This window comes from Pipistrellus hanaki (assembly GCF_964339955.1).
Source record: "Pipistrellus hanaki genome assembly, chromosome: 8".
NCBI lineage: Eukaryota > Metazoa > Chordata > Mammalia > Chiroptera > Vespertilionidae > Pipistrellus > Pipistrellus hanaki.
Genome location: NC_140510.1, coordinates 33,176,143 through 33,192,915, shown reverse-complemented (window position 1 = coordinate 33,192,915; position 16,773 = coordinate 33,176,143). Strand labels below are relative to the sequence as shown.

Here is a 16,773-nt window from a genome sequence, read left to right as displayed (position 1 = left end):
AATTCAAGAACAAGCACAGCTACTGAAGTAGAGCTCACAGATGTGCTGTGTATCCAAGGTGAGCTCTCTTCATAATATGGAATGATAGAAAATTTCATAATACAAACAGCGTGTAAGACACCTTCCCCATAATCTCCCTCTTCCTCCCACTGAAGTAATTCATTAACGTTCCATCTTGTCTAGACAAAGTGGCTCTTGAATAATAAGACAGCAAATGCTTTTTTATAGTTTTTTAAAGCAGTACATATATGAATGAATTTAGAATAGCATAAGAACTTTTTCAGAATTAATGATATATCCTTATTTTTCATTTGGTAAAGAGTTGCAAAGCCTATTCACTTAATGCTGAAAAAAGATGAGTAATATTTAAAATGAAGATAAGAATTATCAAAATAATTGTATTTCTTTTATTTACATCATTTTGATAAATAGAATGAAATATTTTATCATGGCAGGAGCTATAAACACCATAAAAATCCCATAAAAAGGGATTAGTTTGCAGTTGTTAAATAATTATTCAGTTCAATGCATACATTGAATGCATATATTTTGGTGGGCTAAAAACTTCCTTGGCTTAAGTTGACTTTTATTCTCTTTGATTTGAGTTCATAAACGTTCCTGAAATGGAAACACTAGAAATTTCCTTTTTATTCAGTTAATAAAATGCATAACATTTCACTGCTGAGAAAACCTGTCATGTGCAGAATGAACAAATGTTACACAAAATCCCTTTGATAAGAAGTCACCTCTTCTAAAATAATTATTTCACCCAGTCACTTTGTCCTATATGAAACTGCAATGATTTTGTGTGGAATCAACAGTGTCAAAAAAAAAATCAACAAAAGGAGAATAAAAACAATTCTTTATTTTTATCCAAATATATTAGACTTTATAACTTAGTCTCAACAAAAACGTAGAGTCACCATATATCATCCAAACCAAGACACTGGAAGAGTGAGAGGGAGAGCTGTTAGTAATTACACAGGTACAACAGGACAAGCTGGGACTCTCCAGGGAAAATGGGACCTATGATCAACTTAGCAATAGGTGTTAAACTGCAATTACGTGCAGAAATCATGTCTTCCCATACATATGTGGTAAAAATAAAGAAATAGCATTCACTAAGAAATATTAATTTTGTCAAGAGTGGTTGTTCTTTCTCATCATCCAAGTCTCTGTTTATGTATCACTCCCTCCCTAAACCAGTAACCTCCTCTAAAATAATTACTATTTCACCCAGTCATTTTTTTTTTTTTCATTTTACCCTGTTTTCCTTTCCTCAAGTACTATGTTACTATCTGAAATAATCTCATTTGGTTTTTGTCTGTCTCACAGTGTCCCTCCGCATTCTTCTACGGATATGCTTCGTTCAAATGGGCAGAGACCTCCTCTGAGTTAGTCATACCCAAATCCCCCAGGAGTGAGAAATGCCTGCGACATAAAAAAACAAAGCATGCAAAAAAAAGTTAAATGAATTAATGAAAACCTTTGGAGAGTTTATTTTGGGGCTCATATTCTACTTGGTACCAAAGACAAAATAACTATCCAGATTAAATTATGGCTCTATTTAGTTTTAAGTGTTTGGGCTAAATGATCTATGCAGTTTCTTCCACTGGTAATAAATATACTTCCCCGCCCCCCTCCCCCAACTCCTCTTTCTGCTACTATTTCATTTCCTATATCCAGCAAAAAAGGAAAGTTCAGAGAGTAAGGGGTAGGGCAACCAGCTCTATTCACAGTGGATGGATGCTCAAAGTTGATCATTTTGCCAGTAACAATTCCCTGGTATATGTTTGCACCTACAGAATTTGGTTGATTCAGAGGTAGCCAGAAGGTATTCTTGTAGCCAATGATTGAATTGTTGATATAATAATTTTCCAGTAAGGGAATTATCACAAGATTGCTAAAAACAGGAAATGATGCTCACCAAACCAGCCATTAAGGATTTGCATGTCAATGAGGACAGATAGATTAATTATGAGCAGACTTACACTGCAATGTTCAAAAAGTTTTATAGGAAAATCCATTATATTCTGATAAGGAACACTTATAAATTTTCATTAAAATATCTGCATTCCAAATCTTTATTTTGTAGGTGTTCTGTTGAGCAATAATTTGGATTCTGTAATGAATTATAATATAAAACCTTAAGGTTAAGAAATTGTACTGCTAAAATTATTTTGGTAGGCTAGGGATCCAATATACCAATGAAATCAGTATTTAACCAACCAAACAATAACACCAAAAAGAAATAAAATTAAAAATAAATGAATGGGTAAAATATTTTCAGTTCATGAAATTTAAAATTCTCTCAAGTTTATACAAAACATTCATCACAAACTGAGTGACAGGTGTTGGATTGGATAGGTTCTCCAGGTAAAGAAACAAAGTCTGTCCTATTACAACTAATGCCATTAACAAAGAAAGGCATAAGAAGCCCTCACTGGCCGAAACCAGTTTGGCTCAGTGGGTAGAGTGTCAGTCTGCAGACTAAGGGGTCCCGTGTTCGATTCCGGTCAAGGGCATGTACTTGGATTGCGGGCACATCCTCAGTGGGAGGGGTGCAAGAGGCAGCTGATCGATGATTCTCTCTCATCGATGTTTCTAACTCTCTGTCCATCTCTCTTCTTCTCTATAAAAAAATCAATAAAATATATATATTTTTTAATTTTATTTTTTTTAAAAGAAGCCCTAACTGGTTTGGCTTAGTGGATAGAGTTTCAGCCTGGGGACTGAAGGGTCCCAGGTTAGATTCCAGTCAAGGGCATGTATCTTGTTTGTGGGCATATCCCCAGTAGGGGGTGTGCAAGAGGCAGCTGACCAATGTTTCTCTCTCATCCATGTTTCTAACTCTCTATAAAAGAATCTTCCTCTCTGTAAAAGAATTAAAAAAAAAATTTTTTTTAAAGAAAGGCATAAGAAAAGAGAATCGGAGGGGACACTCTGTAAACTGTATCAATGTCTATCTGCTGAAACTAACACACTCAAAAAAGTGTTGAATGGAAACCGTAATAAAAAAAAAAAAAATTAGCCCAAATTGCGTGGCTCAGTGGTTGACTTAGAAACCAGAAGGTCATGGTTTTAATTCCCAGTGAGGGCATATATCCAGGTTGTGGGTTCGATCCCCAGAGTGAGGCGTACAGAACGCAGCTGATCAGCGATTCTTTCTCATCATTGATGTTTCTACTTCTCTCTCTCCCTTTCCCTTCCTCTTTGAAATCAATAAAAATGTATTTAAAATTTTTAAATTAAAAGAAATCTCTGAAAAAAAGACACTCAATTAGACATATATATTTAAAGCATAAATATTTATCATCTTTTTCAGTGTATTGTGTCTCTGCAAGGAAAAATTATTGGTTTTTGAAATGACAGAAGTTTCAGAAACAAAGTGAAACTCGACTCAGTTTGAAACAGAGACCATTAATTATGTAATTTCACACATTCTCTGCATTCAGTATAACTTGGCTACTGACTATCACAATGACTCAGCATTTGTTCAGAGCTCACAGTTGTGTTAAATCATATACGAAACAGGTGTCCAGATTTTAATTAGTCCAGGACAGGACCAATTCTCAAATTAATTTATCAATATCTTTATTTTCTCCCAGTACTAGCAAGTTTTAAAAATCGTAAAAAATCTTCAACATATTGATATGCTCTAAAATTTACAAGTTAAATATATAATGGTTATGTTTTGGCAGGGCCATAAATAGCACAGACTCCCTCATATAAAGTACAATTGAAAACCTTTCAGGACCTTAAACAGCAGAAAACATTAAATTAGATTTTTAAAATGACAAATAACTTAAGGCTAAAATATTTGGTATTAATAATTAATGCCAGTAGCCTTCCTAGCCTAATAAAGTAAACATGCACAAGAACTACAACTCTGAACAAAACATCACAATTTTATCAGATAAATATGTATTTATGCATGTGTGTGTTCATATATATATATACATATGTATATACATGTATGTACATATACATACATATATATATTTTTTTTATCGCCCTGAAAGATATCTTACTCATGTTCAGCTTAATTTACATGTTAGAAATGTCATGGGGAATACCACCCCTTTAAATATATATATATATATATTTCCAGAATATACAATATAAATATACCATATATAAATCATGCCATAAAACTAAATGCAAAATTTGCACATTATTGCATGCATGATGTGATAATACATGCCCGTTAGTAAGAATTTCCTTATGAGGCCCTCCCTTCACAACTTGTTTGCTTTCTGCACAGAGGCAGTACTTGGGAAATAAGGCTTCTCAAATAAGCATATCTGACTGGGGAGGCAAGGTACCTTTCGGATTCCGTAGAGAGGATTCCCTCATCAGCCAAATATTAGATTATTACTAAATCAAACAGTAAATAATGCCTAAGAGGGTGTTTGTTATGTGAATCGGTCCGAGTTCATTTTTCTTAATTTGGCCGGGAGATTTCCCTCCATCCTGGGTCCTCCTCCAGACATCCTTTGAAGCTTTGGTGGCAGGTCAGCCACTGACTGGCTCATGGGATCAGACAACATCTTGGTGGCTTTTGATACCAGTTTTTCTTCTGAGTTGCCAGGAACTGAGCTTATTCGTTGAAGTTTCATGGGCAAATCTCCCAAGCTGTAGGCTTTCTCTGAGGTTGTAGAACTCATCCTCAAGAGTTTCCTGGGGAAGTCTTCCCTTCCAGTCATTTTCTGCAGCTTCGATGGAAGCTTTGTGCTAATGTCATCTAGGCCATCTAAGCAATCCACAGAATTATGTCTCTCTTTGCTGTTAGTGATGGCTGGTGCTATTAAGGGGGACGACATAAGAAGCATTTCTTCCTGATCTTTCACACTGTATGGTGTGGTGGGGACTTCAAATGTTGCATGGAACTGGGAGTAATCAACTTTAAAGAACCCTTCTTCTAAGGAGATTACAGGGAAAAAACGGTGACCCCAAAGAACTTCATCTTCGGTGTATGATGTTCGAGCTTGACAAGTCATCCCTGTATGCAAAAAAAAAAAAAAAAAAGTCCTTGATAAAAGTTTACGCATAGTGGAAGCACAAGTGAAGCTAGATTGAACTAAGGAATTTATCTTGGTTTCGTATTTAAGCTTTGGAATGCCCATCTGAGTAGAATAAGTAACAGAATATTTACTACCAATTCCACCACCAAATAGCTTGTGAAAATTACCTAAAGCTCTCTGAACCTTGGTTTTCTCTTTTACAAAGTAGAGATAACGACAACTTCCTTTATAATACTATTTTGAGAATTTGAGATAAGTGAAGAGTACAGAACAAAGCTTAGTATTTAGGCAATGCTCAGAAAATTATGACTACTGTGCTTATCTAACTTCTATAGTGATCACTTGCAATTCCTGTTCTTCCTGTAAATTAGTTATACTGAATTAACATAAGGAAAAATTCTGACATATTAGTCATTTGTCCCATATGAGAAATACAGAAAATTAAATTTTAAAATCACTAGATATTAAATAGCAACTCTCTTTTTTAAATGGTCAATTAAATATTCAAAATACGTTAAAATATAGGGAAAAAATGCATTTCTTATATTTGCAACATTTAGAGTTTCTCATTATTTCCCACCTATTATCTCTGATAACATAACAGCAGGAGAGACTGACTGTGGACTTGGTGTATTGCAAAGGCCTGCAGCAAGCTGAGTGACTAAATCCACTATCATACTTTGGTAATTATCCCAAGAATATTTGCCAACACTTTAACCTTTGTGTGTTCTGTTGTTTCTTTTACACTTTTATTAGATATAGGTACTCAAAGATCAGACATTTCCACTTCAAAGACATTGTAGTTTTTATACATGGTTTCACTTCAAAATACTCATATGCAATCAACCTCTGGATAATGACATGAAAGCAATAAAAGTTGGATAACAGGAAAAAGTCTGTGATGGTCACTTTGTGGTTAAAACAATATATTTAAACTCTGTAGTTTAAACAATGTGCTAACATAATATGCAATTGAGAAACTACTTTGTTTTACGAGTTATCCCAATAATGGTGCCAAAAAATACAAATTCCGATTGAGAAGATTTAACGTATAACTGTTTTCTAAGAACATGTATGTATTTGTTATTCCTTCTAGAATGTGTTATTTTCTATTTCTTACTCTAACCCAAATTATTTTAAAATAATTCATACTTGGATCCATAATTGAAAATGACACTGGAATCAAAATTAATGCAGAAAAATAGCATTATTCAAAGGGTACGATATGATGCATCACTTAACTGGCAATGCAACTGTTTGCATGTTTTAACCAGATTCCAGATTTGAACAAATGTGATGAAAATCAACATGAGCTCATCTCTGTGGAAACTGGCAAAGCAACAGATGTTGCTTCTGGAAATAGCTGGGACTTTTGAATCCTTAGATGAAAAACATTTTTTTGGGGGGAGGGGGGAGTGGATTTATTCTGTGAACTGATTCATGGATAAAACCTCTATATATTATTGTTTCATCTAATTCATTCCAGTGTCAATATGTCAATCTAAGAGGATAGAAGCAATATAGGCTAATGCCTTTATTTTTTACTTTTCCCTTTCCTGATTCTGCCTTTCCACCATGCCATTACATCCATCTATTGAACTGAGTCGAATGTTCATTCAAATACGAAGCCTGGATGCTTTTTAAGCAAACATGGCAAAGTGAGTTGTTATTTGACAAGTCCTTAATTCATCTTTCAGAATTCTTCTAACTCAGTATATCCTGGTCAGGGGTGGGACATATGTCGCCTACATGAGGTGAGTATGTGATTGTTAAATACACTATACCCAGGCCAAGGGGGATGTCTGACTGCTGAGACACAGAAACTATCGAACAACTAATAGCTTCTGCACAGTGGAGGCCTTATCGTGACCTTGCTATGGCAGGTGGGAAGTGAGAGAGAGATTGGCAGTGGGGAGAAGGGGGAGCCTAGGGTGGAGAGTGGGGAGGGAGAGAGGATTCTCCTATAATGGCAGTTGTGTTTCATTATGTACACTGTAAACAAAAGGGGGGGGGGAAGCAAATCCTCAATTAAGTCATGTAATAATAATAATAATAAATATCCCATTAGGGCTTACTACGTGCAACTGTGTTTCTAAGCACTTTCTGCATATTATCTTAAATCCTCAGAACAACTATGTGTGAAGGGCTGATTTCATTAATTTCACATGGACACTGTGACAATTAAATGAATATATATAAATTGCATGCACAATAAGTATTGGCCATCTTTTCCCTGTATTTCTTAAATACAGGCTATGTTACTATTATACAAATTTCACTAATACATGCACTCATACCCACAAACACGACTGCAAAATTCAGCCAAATAATATTTTGTTTTTATTCCTTAAATCTATCATTTTTGCTTATTTTTCTTCAACAGGGCAATTGATGAATAGCTTAGCATGCACAGTATGAGTTATATTACAAAGTAATTTTCTAGACTGCTCTAGGTATTGCTCTGAAGATCATTAAACAAGGTCTGTAGCTGTTTCTTCCCTAAAGTACTTTCAAAATTTCACCCACCCCCCAAGATATAATAACCGTAATGTTTACTTGGCATTCTCTGCACGAGCTCTACTGTCTTGCACTGAACTGAACCCAAATTTAAAGAATAAACTTTTTGAGGAAGCAAATGCTACTTAAAAGAAATCTTGTTAAAGAAAACATAAAGACACTGTGTACACCACGGTTCACTAACACTGACATTGTGACATTAGTCTCCTCAGGGATATAGGTTGCAAAGCTGCTAAGAATATATAATTGCTTCCAGAAACTTTACTTTTCAAATAGATGAAATCTCTTTTAAGCTCAATGGATTCTGTCCAGATAGACTTTGAGAGAAGTTTCGGGCATTGAGTCAATCCAGTATTATCCTCTATTATTCACAAGCAGTTGTTCTTACCATGTGTTCTCATGTACCAGTTTGCTGTTATTGCTCATGCTAGGTCAAAGAATTCTAAAAATAAAAAATAAAAATAAAAACTGAAAACAAGACGGAAAACACGATTATGTTTGCTAGAAAAACAAGTGTCAATAAGAAGTTTAGTAACAAATATTTCAAGTGGAATAGTTTAGGCTTCTAAGTTCTCAGACGAACAAAAGAAAGGAAAGCCGATTTTTAACCATGACCACTAAAACACATTAGCTCCCAAAAAGAAATGTAAATGCAGGTGCTGTAAGGGTCAAAGGCAGGTAGGAAATCCAACAGGGAATTCATGGTCATACTGCTAAAAATGTGTTTGAAAGACATGGACTTTGAATATAAACTTGAACTTATTGCTGTTTTAACCACACACTTTTAGTAAGACCTTGGGCATATTATTTCAGTTATTTGAACCTTAACTGTGATGAAATATGGATAGTAAGAAGAGGTAATAATATGTAATTTATAGGTTTATTACAGTTATAAATGAAATATTCTATTTAATGAGTATACTATATTAGCTGGTAATAGCTACCAATAGTTGGTAGCTATTATCAATCATTATTATTATTGAGGTTCCAATTAACTAAAAGGTCACCTTAGATATATGTCAATTCTTTAGTGACCACTTCATGTCTTAGAATCCACTTAAATAGATGAAGCAAGTTTCACCTTGTTAAGTTCTATTAATTTGATATACTAGACCATGTTGTCTATACTTATTTGGAGATGAAAAAGGCCTATTATTGCACACATTATGAACTTAAGTCTAGCATTGTCTATCTTACCTGCCCTGCACAAATGTGGCTAACTTTACAGTACCAACGAAAGCTCACAAAATAAATCAATTTCTGCTGTACTCCCTCTGGCTCTCCACTCTCACTTCATATAGAAGAATGACAGAACCTTCCTAGAACACTTTCAACTGACTGCCTTCAGTCCCCTAACCCTGTGGTTGGCAAACTGAGGCTCCCAAGCCACATGCGGCTCTTTGACCCCTTGAGTGTGGCTCTTTCACAAAATACCACGGCCTGGGCATCTATTTTGAAGAAGTAATGTTACCCAAAACCGGTTTGGCTCAATGGATAGAGCATCAGCTTGGGGACTGAAGAGTCCCGGGTTCGATTCCGGTCAAGGGCATGTACCTTGGTTGCGGGCATATCCCCGGTGTGGGGTGTGCAAGAGACAGCTGGTTGATGTTTCTCTCTCATCAATGTTTCTAACTGTCTATCCCTCTACCTTCCTCTCTGTAAAAAATCAATCAATCAATAAATATATATATTATATATATATTTTTTTAAGTGGTGTTAGAAGTTTAAGTTTAAAAAATTTGGCTCTCAAAATAAATTTCAATCTTTGTACTGTTGATATTTGGCTCTGTTGACTAATGAGTTTGCCGACCACTGCCAATGGAAATGTCACATTCTGAGCACTTGGTTTTCTCTTTACCTTCATAGTATCTATTATAACATGCTTCCTTGCATTACCAATTATAGAAACACTAGAGGCCCAGTGCACAAAATTCATGCATAGGTACAGACTCTAGCAGGGGCCTCCCTCCCTTCCCTTGGCCGGCCCCGCCCCCTGGTCAAACTCCCAGACGAGCTTCCAGTCAAGGGTCAATTGGCATACTGTGATTTTATTATATAGGATTAACAACCTGAATTTATTCATGTTATTGTTTACTCTTGTAAAGTTATGACCTTTAGCTTCCAAAACATCTTAATGTCATAAAGTCATAGACACAATGCAACTTAATCACTGTTGGGGAATACTCTATAGTATAAGACTGACATTAGAGAAGATATTTTTCTAAGGAAAAATGTAATGAAATTCTAGTTAAAAGAAAACAGATGACAGTAGAATTTATTTTTGGAGAAGATGATTCCTAGTCATAGAGAAAAAAACCATTTGAAATATTGTCAGAAGCAACAACACATATGTAAACTTTTTTTAAAAAAATGTTACATGTAATTACAATAATTAAATGTTTAGATTAATCCCTGTTTTTAAAAGATACTCCTAAAACATTTCTTTAAAATATAAATTCATAACTATTTTGTGTGGTGTGATGGTGGAAATCGGTTGAAATCCCACCCTCCCTTTCTGTGAAAGAAGCTAGGGCTACATAACTTTTAAACTATGTAATATTGAAACAAAATAAATAAATAAATTGAAACAAGAAACAAACAATAACCCCCAAAATTACTATCATGTCTTCCTAGTTCCTTCAAAATCTAGTTCTAAGTTATCATTACATTTTATCTCTTCAAAAAGCTTAGAGATAATAATCATAACGCATGGTAAAAAATAGCAGTCAGATCCTAAGTGTTTTGAACTAGTATGTCATTGCATCATTCTCTCCACCACTCTAAGAAGTATGTTCTATTAACAGTACTGACATATTAGGAGGGGAAATATCTCGTCCCATGACATATGACAAGAGATGGTTGTAGTCAAGAAATACACTCAAGCCCTCCAATTCTAGAGCCAGTTTTTTTTTGTTGTTTGTTTTTTACCTCTATTCTATTCTGCTTCTATTTCTTGGACAATTTTCCCATCAGTAACTATTGTTTTCCATGCACATTTCTTAGTTCATGCTGTTCCAATGGCTTGAAATATCCTCTCCCATCTCTCTACCCATTGACATAATAATTCATATTCAAAGCTCAGATCACATGATCTTAATTCTATGGTTTAATTTTAAGTTATTGACTTTTAGGTATATCAGTTTCATGTACATATGTGCACATGCACAGGCACACACACCTGCATTTCTCACTATCTAGGTTCTGTACATATCTCAGTGACATACACAATTAAATCCAATCAGCATTAGTAGTTAAGATTTATTAATTTATGAAACATCTTTGTTCTGACAGGCACTCTCCTGGGTGCTAAATTATAAGGTGCCATGGCAATTGGGGTGGGAGGAGAAGATAAATCCTTTTAACCTCCATGTTCAAACCTAGTCTTGAAAATGAGTAATAGTTAGCCACAGAGTCCATATCCATAATGTGAGAAAAACACATCCTGAAGTGGGGAAAGACATTTACACACATTTCATTGTACAACGTTCCTATTTGTTCATTCATTTAATTAAAGCAATAGTTGGCAAACTCATTAGTCAACAAAGCCAAATATCAAATTGAAATTTCTTTTGAGAACTGAAAACCAACTTCTGCGCACGGGCCACAAAGTTTCAATCATACTGTACATGAGTGCCCACATGTGATATTTTGTGGAAGAGTCACACTCAAGGGGCCAAAGAGTCGCGGTTTTCCAACCACTGAGTTAAAGAATAATATTGTATTAAGAACAAGCTTTTAAGGGACCTCTTATCCACCTTGGAAACTTTGGTATCCAACATTGTACCATGTATCAGATACTCAATGAAGTCTTGGGGAGAGACAGTAGGAGGATTGGAAGAAGAGGAAAAATAGAAAGATTAAAATTGCCTGTTCAGGATACATTAACTTCTACACAGACACTGTAGCAATATATTTACTACTAAGAATGATTATCATTGACAAGGAATATAATTATTAATGAAGTAGACATGTGTAATATGTCCATCTTAATTATTTTCTACTAGAGGTCCAGTGCATGAATCTGTGCACCAGTGAGGTCCCTCAGCTTGGCCTGCAGGATTGGGCCGAAACGGGCTATTCAACATCCCCCAAGAGGGTGCAGGCCAGCACTGAGGGACTCCACTGGTGCATGATCGAAGCCAGGGAGGGACCACAGGAGGACACCAGGGCCTGTCTGGCCTATCTTGCTCAGTCCTGATATGCTGGACCCTAGCAGCAAGCTAACCTACCAGTTGGGGTGTTTGCCCCCTGGTGGTCAGTGCACATCACAGTGAGCAATTGATCGGCCTTAGCATATCATTAGCATATTATGTTTTGATTGGTTGAACCACTGACTGGATGACTGGACACTTAGCATATTAGATTTTTTTATTATATAGGATGCTTTCAAGGAGATAATCAGTTCTACCCATGAACTCCAACATTAGCTTTGAAACATATATACTAAAAGTTTATTTTGATCAGTAAGTAGGGGGAAATTCTCAAAATAAATTATATATAATCACTCTATAAAATATGAATAACTCTTGCATAAAGAAGCAAGACACATTTGCTGGTTAGTTGCATTCAAAGATAACCAGTTAGTTTATAATTTCACTTTTGTAAAATTATATACCAATAAATGTATTATCTATATACATTTACTGAAGAGGTTACATTTATCTGCATTTAACTATTATATCACATGATAATTAATTAATTGCATATTATGATATACTTGCATACTTGATCTCTAGTTAAACCTATTTTTGGAGAAATGTATATCCCTCATGAAACTATAACAGATCACTTTATGAAACAGAGTTACTTTTAAAAACAAACCTTTTTTTTTTATTGATTTCAGACAGGAAGGTAGAGATATATATATATATATAGGAACATCAATGATGAGAGGGAATCATTGATTGGCTGTCTCCTGCATGCCCCACACTGGAGATGGAGCCCACAACCTTGACAGGAATTGAACTCGGACCCTTTAGTCTACAGGCCAACACTCTCTCTGCTGAGCCAAACCAGCTAGGACAGGCTTACTTTTTATATAGGCTGCTACATCTTTTTAAATCACTAACTAAAGCTCTTTCATTAACATCTTCTTGGCAGAAATTCACATACTTTTTTTTTTTTTTTTGCTTGCATGCTTAGAATGGAGCATTGAATAAATATTTGCAATTCAGCAGTTCTGGTTCTATGCTTTTCAGGGAAAGATCAGAGCATTTTGCTTCTAATTTTGTTGTTATGTTATTTTTGAGCCTAAATGAAAAATAAAGTCCATATAAATTTATGAGAACTATTACTGAGTGTTTTTTATCTTAGATGTGGAAATGCCATACCACAGCAATAATCACAAATACATGATATTTTAACGCATCTATTTTAAAAGAAAAATGAATAATTGGTTAGTGCATGTAACTCTTATGAGAGAATTTTATTTTCTGCCATCATAAACAAGTATTCAAAAGTCAAATTACTGTTTCCCAAACTACATACTTTCTCATCTCCTTAGATAGTTTTTTAATTAAAAATATCTCAAAAAATGCAAAGATATAAAAATGCTGAGGAAAATATCATATAAAATGCAAACAGTAACTTCCTTAAATTTGACATTTGTAGAAAGCAAATAATCAAACCCAATAGGTTTATGTTAAAATATAGCTCAACTCCTAAGGCAGCCTAGATATTCTCCCAGGTTTCAAATGACAAATGATCTGTCAACATGCATTCTGTTAATGTAGAGAACCAAGGTCTAAGGGTAAAATTCTCAGCTCGCCTGGTGACTTTCTGGGGAAATTTTATCACATATATCTTTGCAGGATGTCATATAAGTTACTAGCAGAATTGCTTATTTCGTATAGATGATACTAAGATATACACCATATAAAACTGCTTAATATCCAAAGGCTTATTAATGTTGCAGCCAAGTTCTAATCAAGGAAGTTGGGGGTGGGAGGAGAGGAAAGGCAGGTGAGTTAATCCACTTAGAATATTGTAAATCAAATTTCCCGGCCAGATGCCCACTTAGGAATTATAAGATAGAATTAATAGGTGATATAGAAGAGATCTATTTGGTGGCCACAGGTATAAATTTTGTGTTATTCATAATTGATACTACAGTTTATATAGTCTACCAATTTTAACAGACTTTTCTAAAAACAAATGCAAATAAGTACAGGAAAATAACTTAGTATATGCAGGTATTTTATTTCAAGTAATATCTCACTCTGCCTGATAAACATTCCAGAAGTTAACAAACTAATATTTCATTTGATCGATCTAAAAATACAAATACTGAATTGTGCTTGATTAAATTCTCTTTCATACACACAAACACACACACACACACACACACACACACACTAGTGACTTAGTGCACAAAATTCATGCACATTAAAAGAAAATTAATTATAGGAAATATTTTAATATTGCTATTTGCCCTTTCTCTATAATAGAAGTATCAGAGATGAAAAAAATTAATAAAATGTATATGAAAATCACCCTCCTATCAGAGTCTGGGGCATGCTGCAGGACTTAGAGTTAAATCCTCACCCACCACCCGCACACACTTTGAAAATACAGGAGACCCAGACCCGGCTGGCCCCACCCCCATTGGATGAGACCTAGATCTCGCCAGCCCCACCTGTCAAGCCCCTTCAGGCGGGGAACTTAGCCTCAGGTCCCCCAGCTTGACTCTGGGTGGAAGTCACAGTCTCAAGTCCCCTGTCAAGCCCTGGGGGCGGTCACAGCCTGAAGTCCCCAGTCAAGCCCTTCATGGCGGGGGGCATGGCCTGAGGTACCCTGGCATGGCACGCTGGGGCAGGGGCCATGGCATGAGGTCTCCTGGCCTGGTGCCAGAGTGGGGGGCACAGCCTTAGGTCCCCCATCAAGCCCCGCTGGATGGGGCATGTGACCTGAGTTCCCTTGCCCCACCAGGCGCCATGCAGCCTCAGGTCCCTGCTGTTGGGTAGTGACTTTAAGTCATTCTGGCTAATTTGCATATTCCTCTAATATTTATATTCCAGACAGGGAAGGAGCAGGAGAGATAGATAGAAACATCAACGATGAGAAAGAATCATTTATTCTGCTGCCTCTGCACATCTGCATGTCCCCTACTGGGGATCTAGCCCCCAACCCAGGCATGTGCCCTGACCTGAATCAAACCATAATGTCCTGGTTCCTGGGTTGATGCTCAATCACTGAGCACAATGTCCAGGCATCTCTTTCATATATGCTGACATAAAATTATCCCAAATTATTCTGAGATGTTTCATTCACTAATTTATGTCTTTATTTAACCAAATTTCTACAGAAAGAAATGACAGAAATTTGCATCTGGGGGATGAGTCAAGAATAATAGAACTATTTTAAATGAAATAAAAAGAAAAAAATATTTGAGGTAATGATTTTCTTAAAAATAGGGATGAAAGCTAATTGGCAGGCTAGTTGAGAAGTAAGTTCTGTTTCAGATATATAATTATAAATTAATTTAGATAATGCATAACAGTACTATCATCTAGTATCTACTGCACAAATATTCTAGAATTTATGCTACAATATTTAAATGAATTATTTTGTTTTTAAACTCCCTGTGGAATAGTTACTATCTTCTTTTTTTACATGATAAAATTGTAGCTAAAAAATGGGCAAAAGATCTGAACAGGCATTTTATCAAAGAAGATATACAAATTGCAATTGTTCATATAGAAATATGCTTGATATCATATGTCATCAAGGAACTGAGAATGAAATCACCGAAAACAACAAATGCTGGTGAGGATGCACAACAACATGAATTCTCATTCATTGTTGGTGGAAATACAAAATGGTACAGCCACTTTGGAAGACAGTTTGGTGGCTTCTTACAAAACTAAGCATGCTATTACCATCTAATCCAGCAATTAGACACTTTAGAATTTACCCAAATTTGTTGGAAAATTTAATGTCCACACAAAAATCTAAGCACAAATGTTTATAGCAACTTTCTGCATAATTTCCAAAACTGGAAGCAACCAAAATGTCCTTCAATGGGTCAATGGATTAACAACCTGGTATATGTCAATACAAAGGGATATTATTCAATAATAAAAAGAAATGAGCTATCAAGCCAGGAAAAGGATATGAAGTAACCTTATCTGCTTCTTCCTTCAAGTAATACATCATTTTCTAAACCTTTCTATGGATATCAGTTCTTTAAATACATATAATCCTATCTAATAAAAGAGTGATATGCAAATTGACTGTCACTCCACTGTGGTCAAAGATGGCTGCCCCCATGTGGACACAAGATGGCCACCACAAGATGGTTGGCAGGAAAGGTCAGTTGTGGGCAATCAGGCCAGCAGGGGAAGGCAGTTGGGAAGGACCAGGCCTGCAGGGGAAGACATTTGGGAGTAACCAGGCCTACGAGGGAGAGGGGGCAGTTGGGGGCAACCAGGCTGGCAAGGGAGGGCAGTTCCTGGTTACCAGGCCAGCATGGGAGAGCAGTTGGAGGTGACCCGGCCTGCAGGGGACGATAGTTAGGGGCAGCCAGGACAGCAGGGGAGGGCAGATAGGGGCAATCAGGCTAGCAAGGGAGCAGTTAGGGGGTGATTCGGCTGGCAGACAGAAGCGGCTAGGGGCAATCAGGCAGGCAGAAGAGTGGTTGGGAGCCAGCAATCCTGGATTATGAGAGAGATGTCTGACTTTCCATCCCTCCAGGGGTCCCAGATTGGAGAGGTTGCAGGCTGGGCTGAGGGACACCTCACCTTCACCCTCATGTACAAATTTTGTGCACCAGGCCTCTAGAATCTAATAAATGGTGGAAAAAGTATAGCTCATGATAAATACTATTATACAAGATTTAAGCCTATACTAGTTAAAAGCATATGCTAGGATCTTAATGAAGAAATGTTCCTATTATCATAAAAGAAAGGGAAAAGTACATTTACTATTTTTCAAGAGAAACAGACAGTAAACATTCAAAACTTCAATCTGCCAGAGGCAGATTTAACATGATACTTAAAAAGCTTAAGCTTGAAGGACTTTCACTAGCAGGCATCTTTTCCATTTTAATAAATTTGATTTCATAATGTTGTATTCATTTTTCCCCTTAAAGAGAATGTTCTAAATGATGGAAGCATTCATTCCTGCCTAGATTTGCTCCTGCAGGGTGCAATAACATAATCAAAACTTAGACTGCAGGCACAGTTAAAAAGAATTGCCATGACCTTGAGAGATTATTTTATAATTCATCGGTTCT

At 36.1% G+C, this 16,773-nt stretch overlaps 1 protein-coding gene across 2 annotated transcripts in view; it reads right to left on the bottom strand.

Moving 5' to 3' along the window:
- Nucleotides 1–845: 845 nt before the first annotated feature.
- KCNJ3 (potassium inwardly rectifying channel subfamily J member 3) overlaps nucleotides 846–16,773 on the bottom strand; it is a 126,476-nt gene continuing 110,548 nt past the window's right edge. The window contains exon 3 of one of the 2 annotated variants that reach the window (XM_084892278.1): nucleotides 846–5,002. In XM_084892278.1, the coding sequence (XP_084748404.1) occupies nucleotides 4,416–5,002 (587 nt within the window). In that variant the 3' untranslated portion in view covers nucleotides 846–4,415. The remainder of the gene's footprint in view (nucleotides 5,003–16,773) is intronic. The other variant, XM_084892279.1, reaches the window with a different exon arrangement.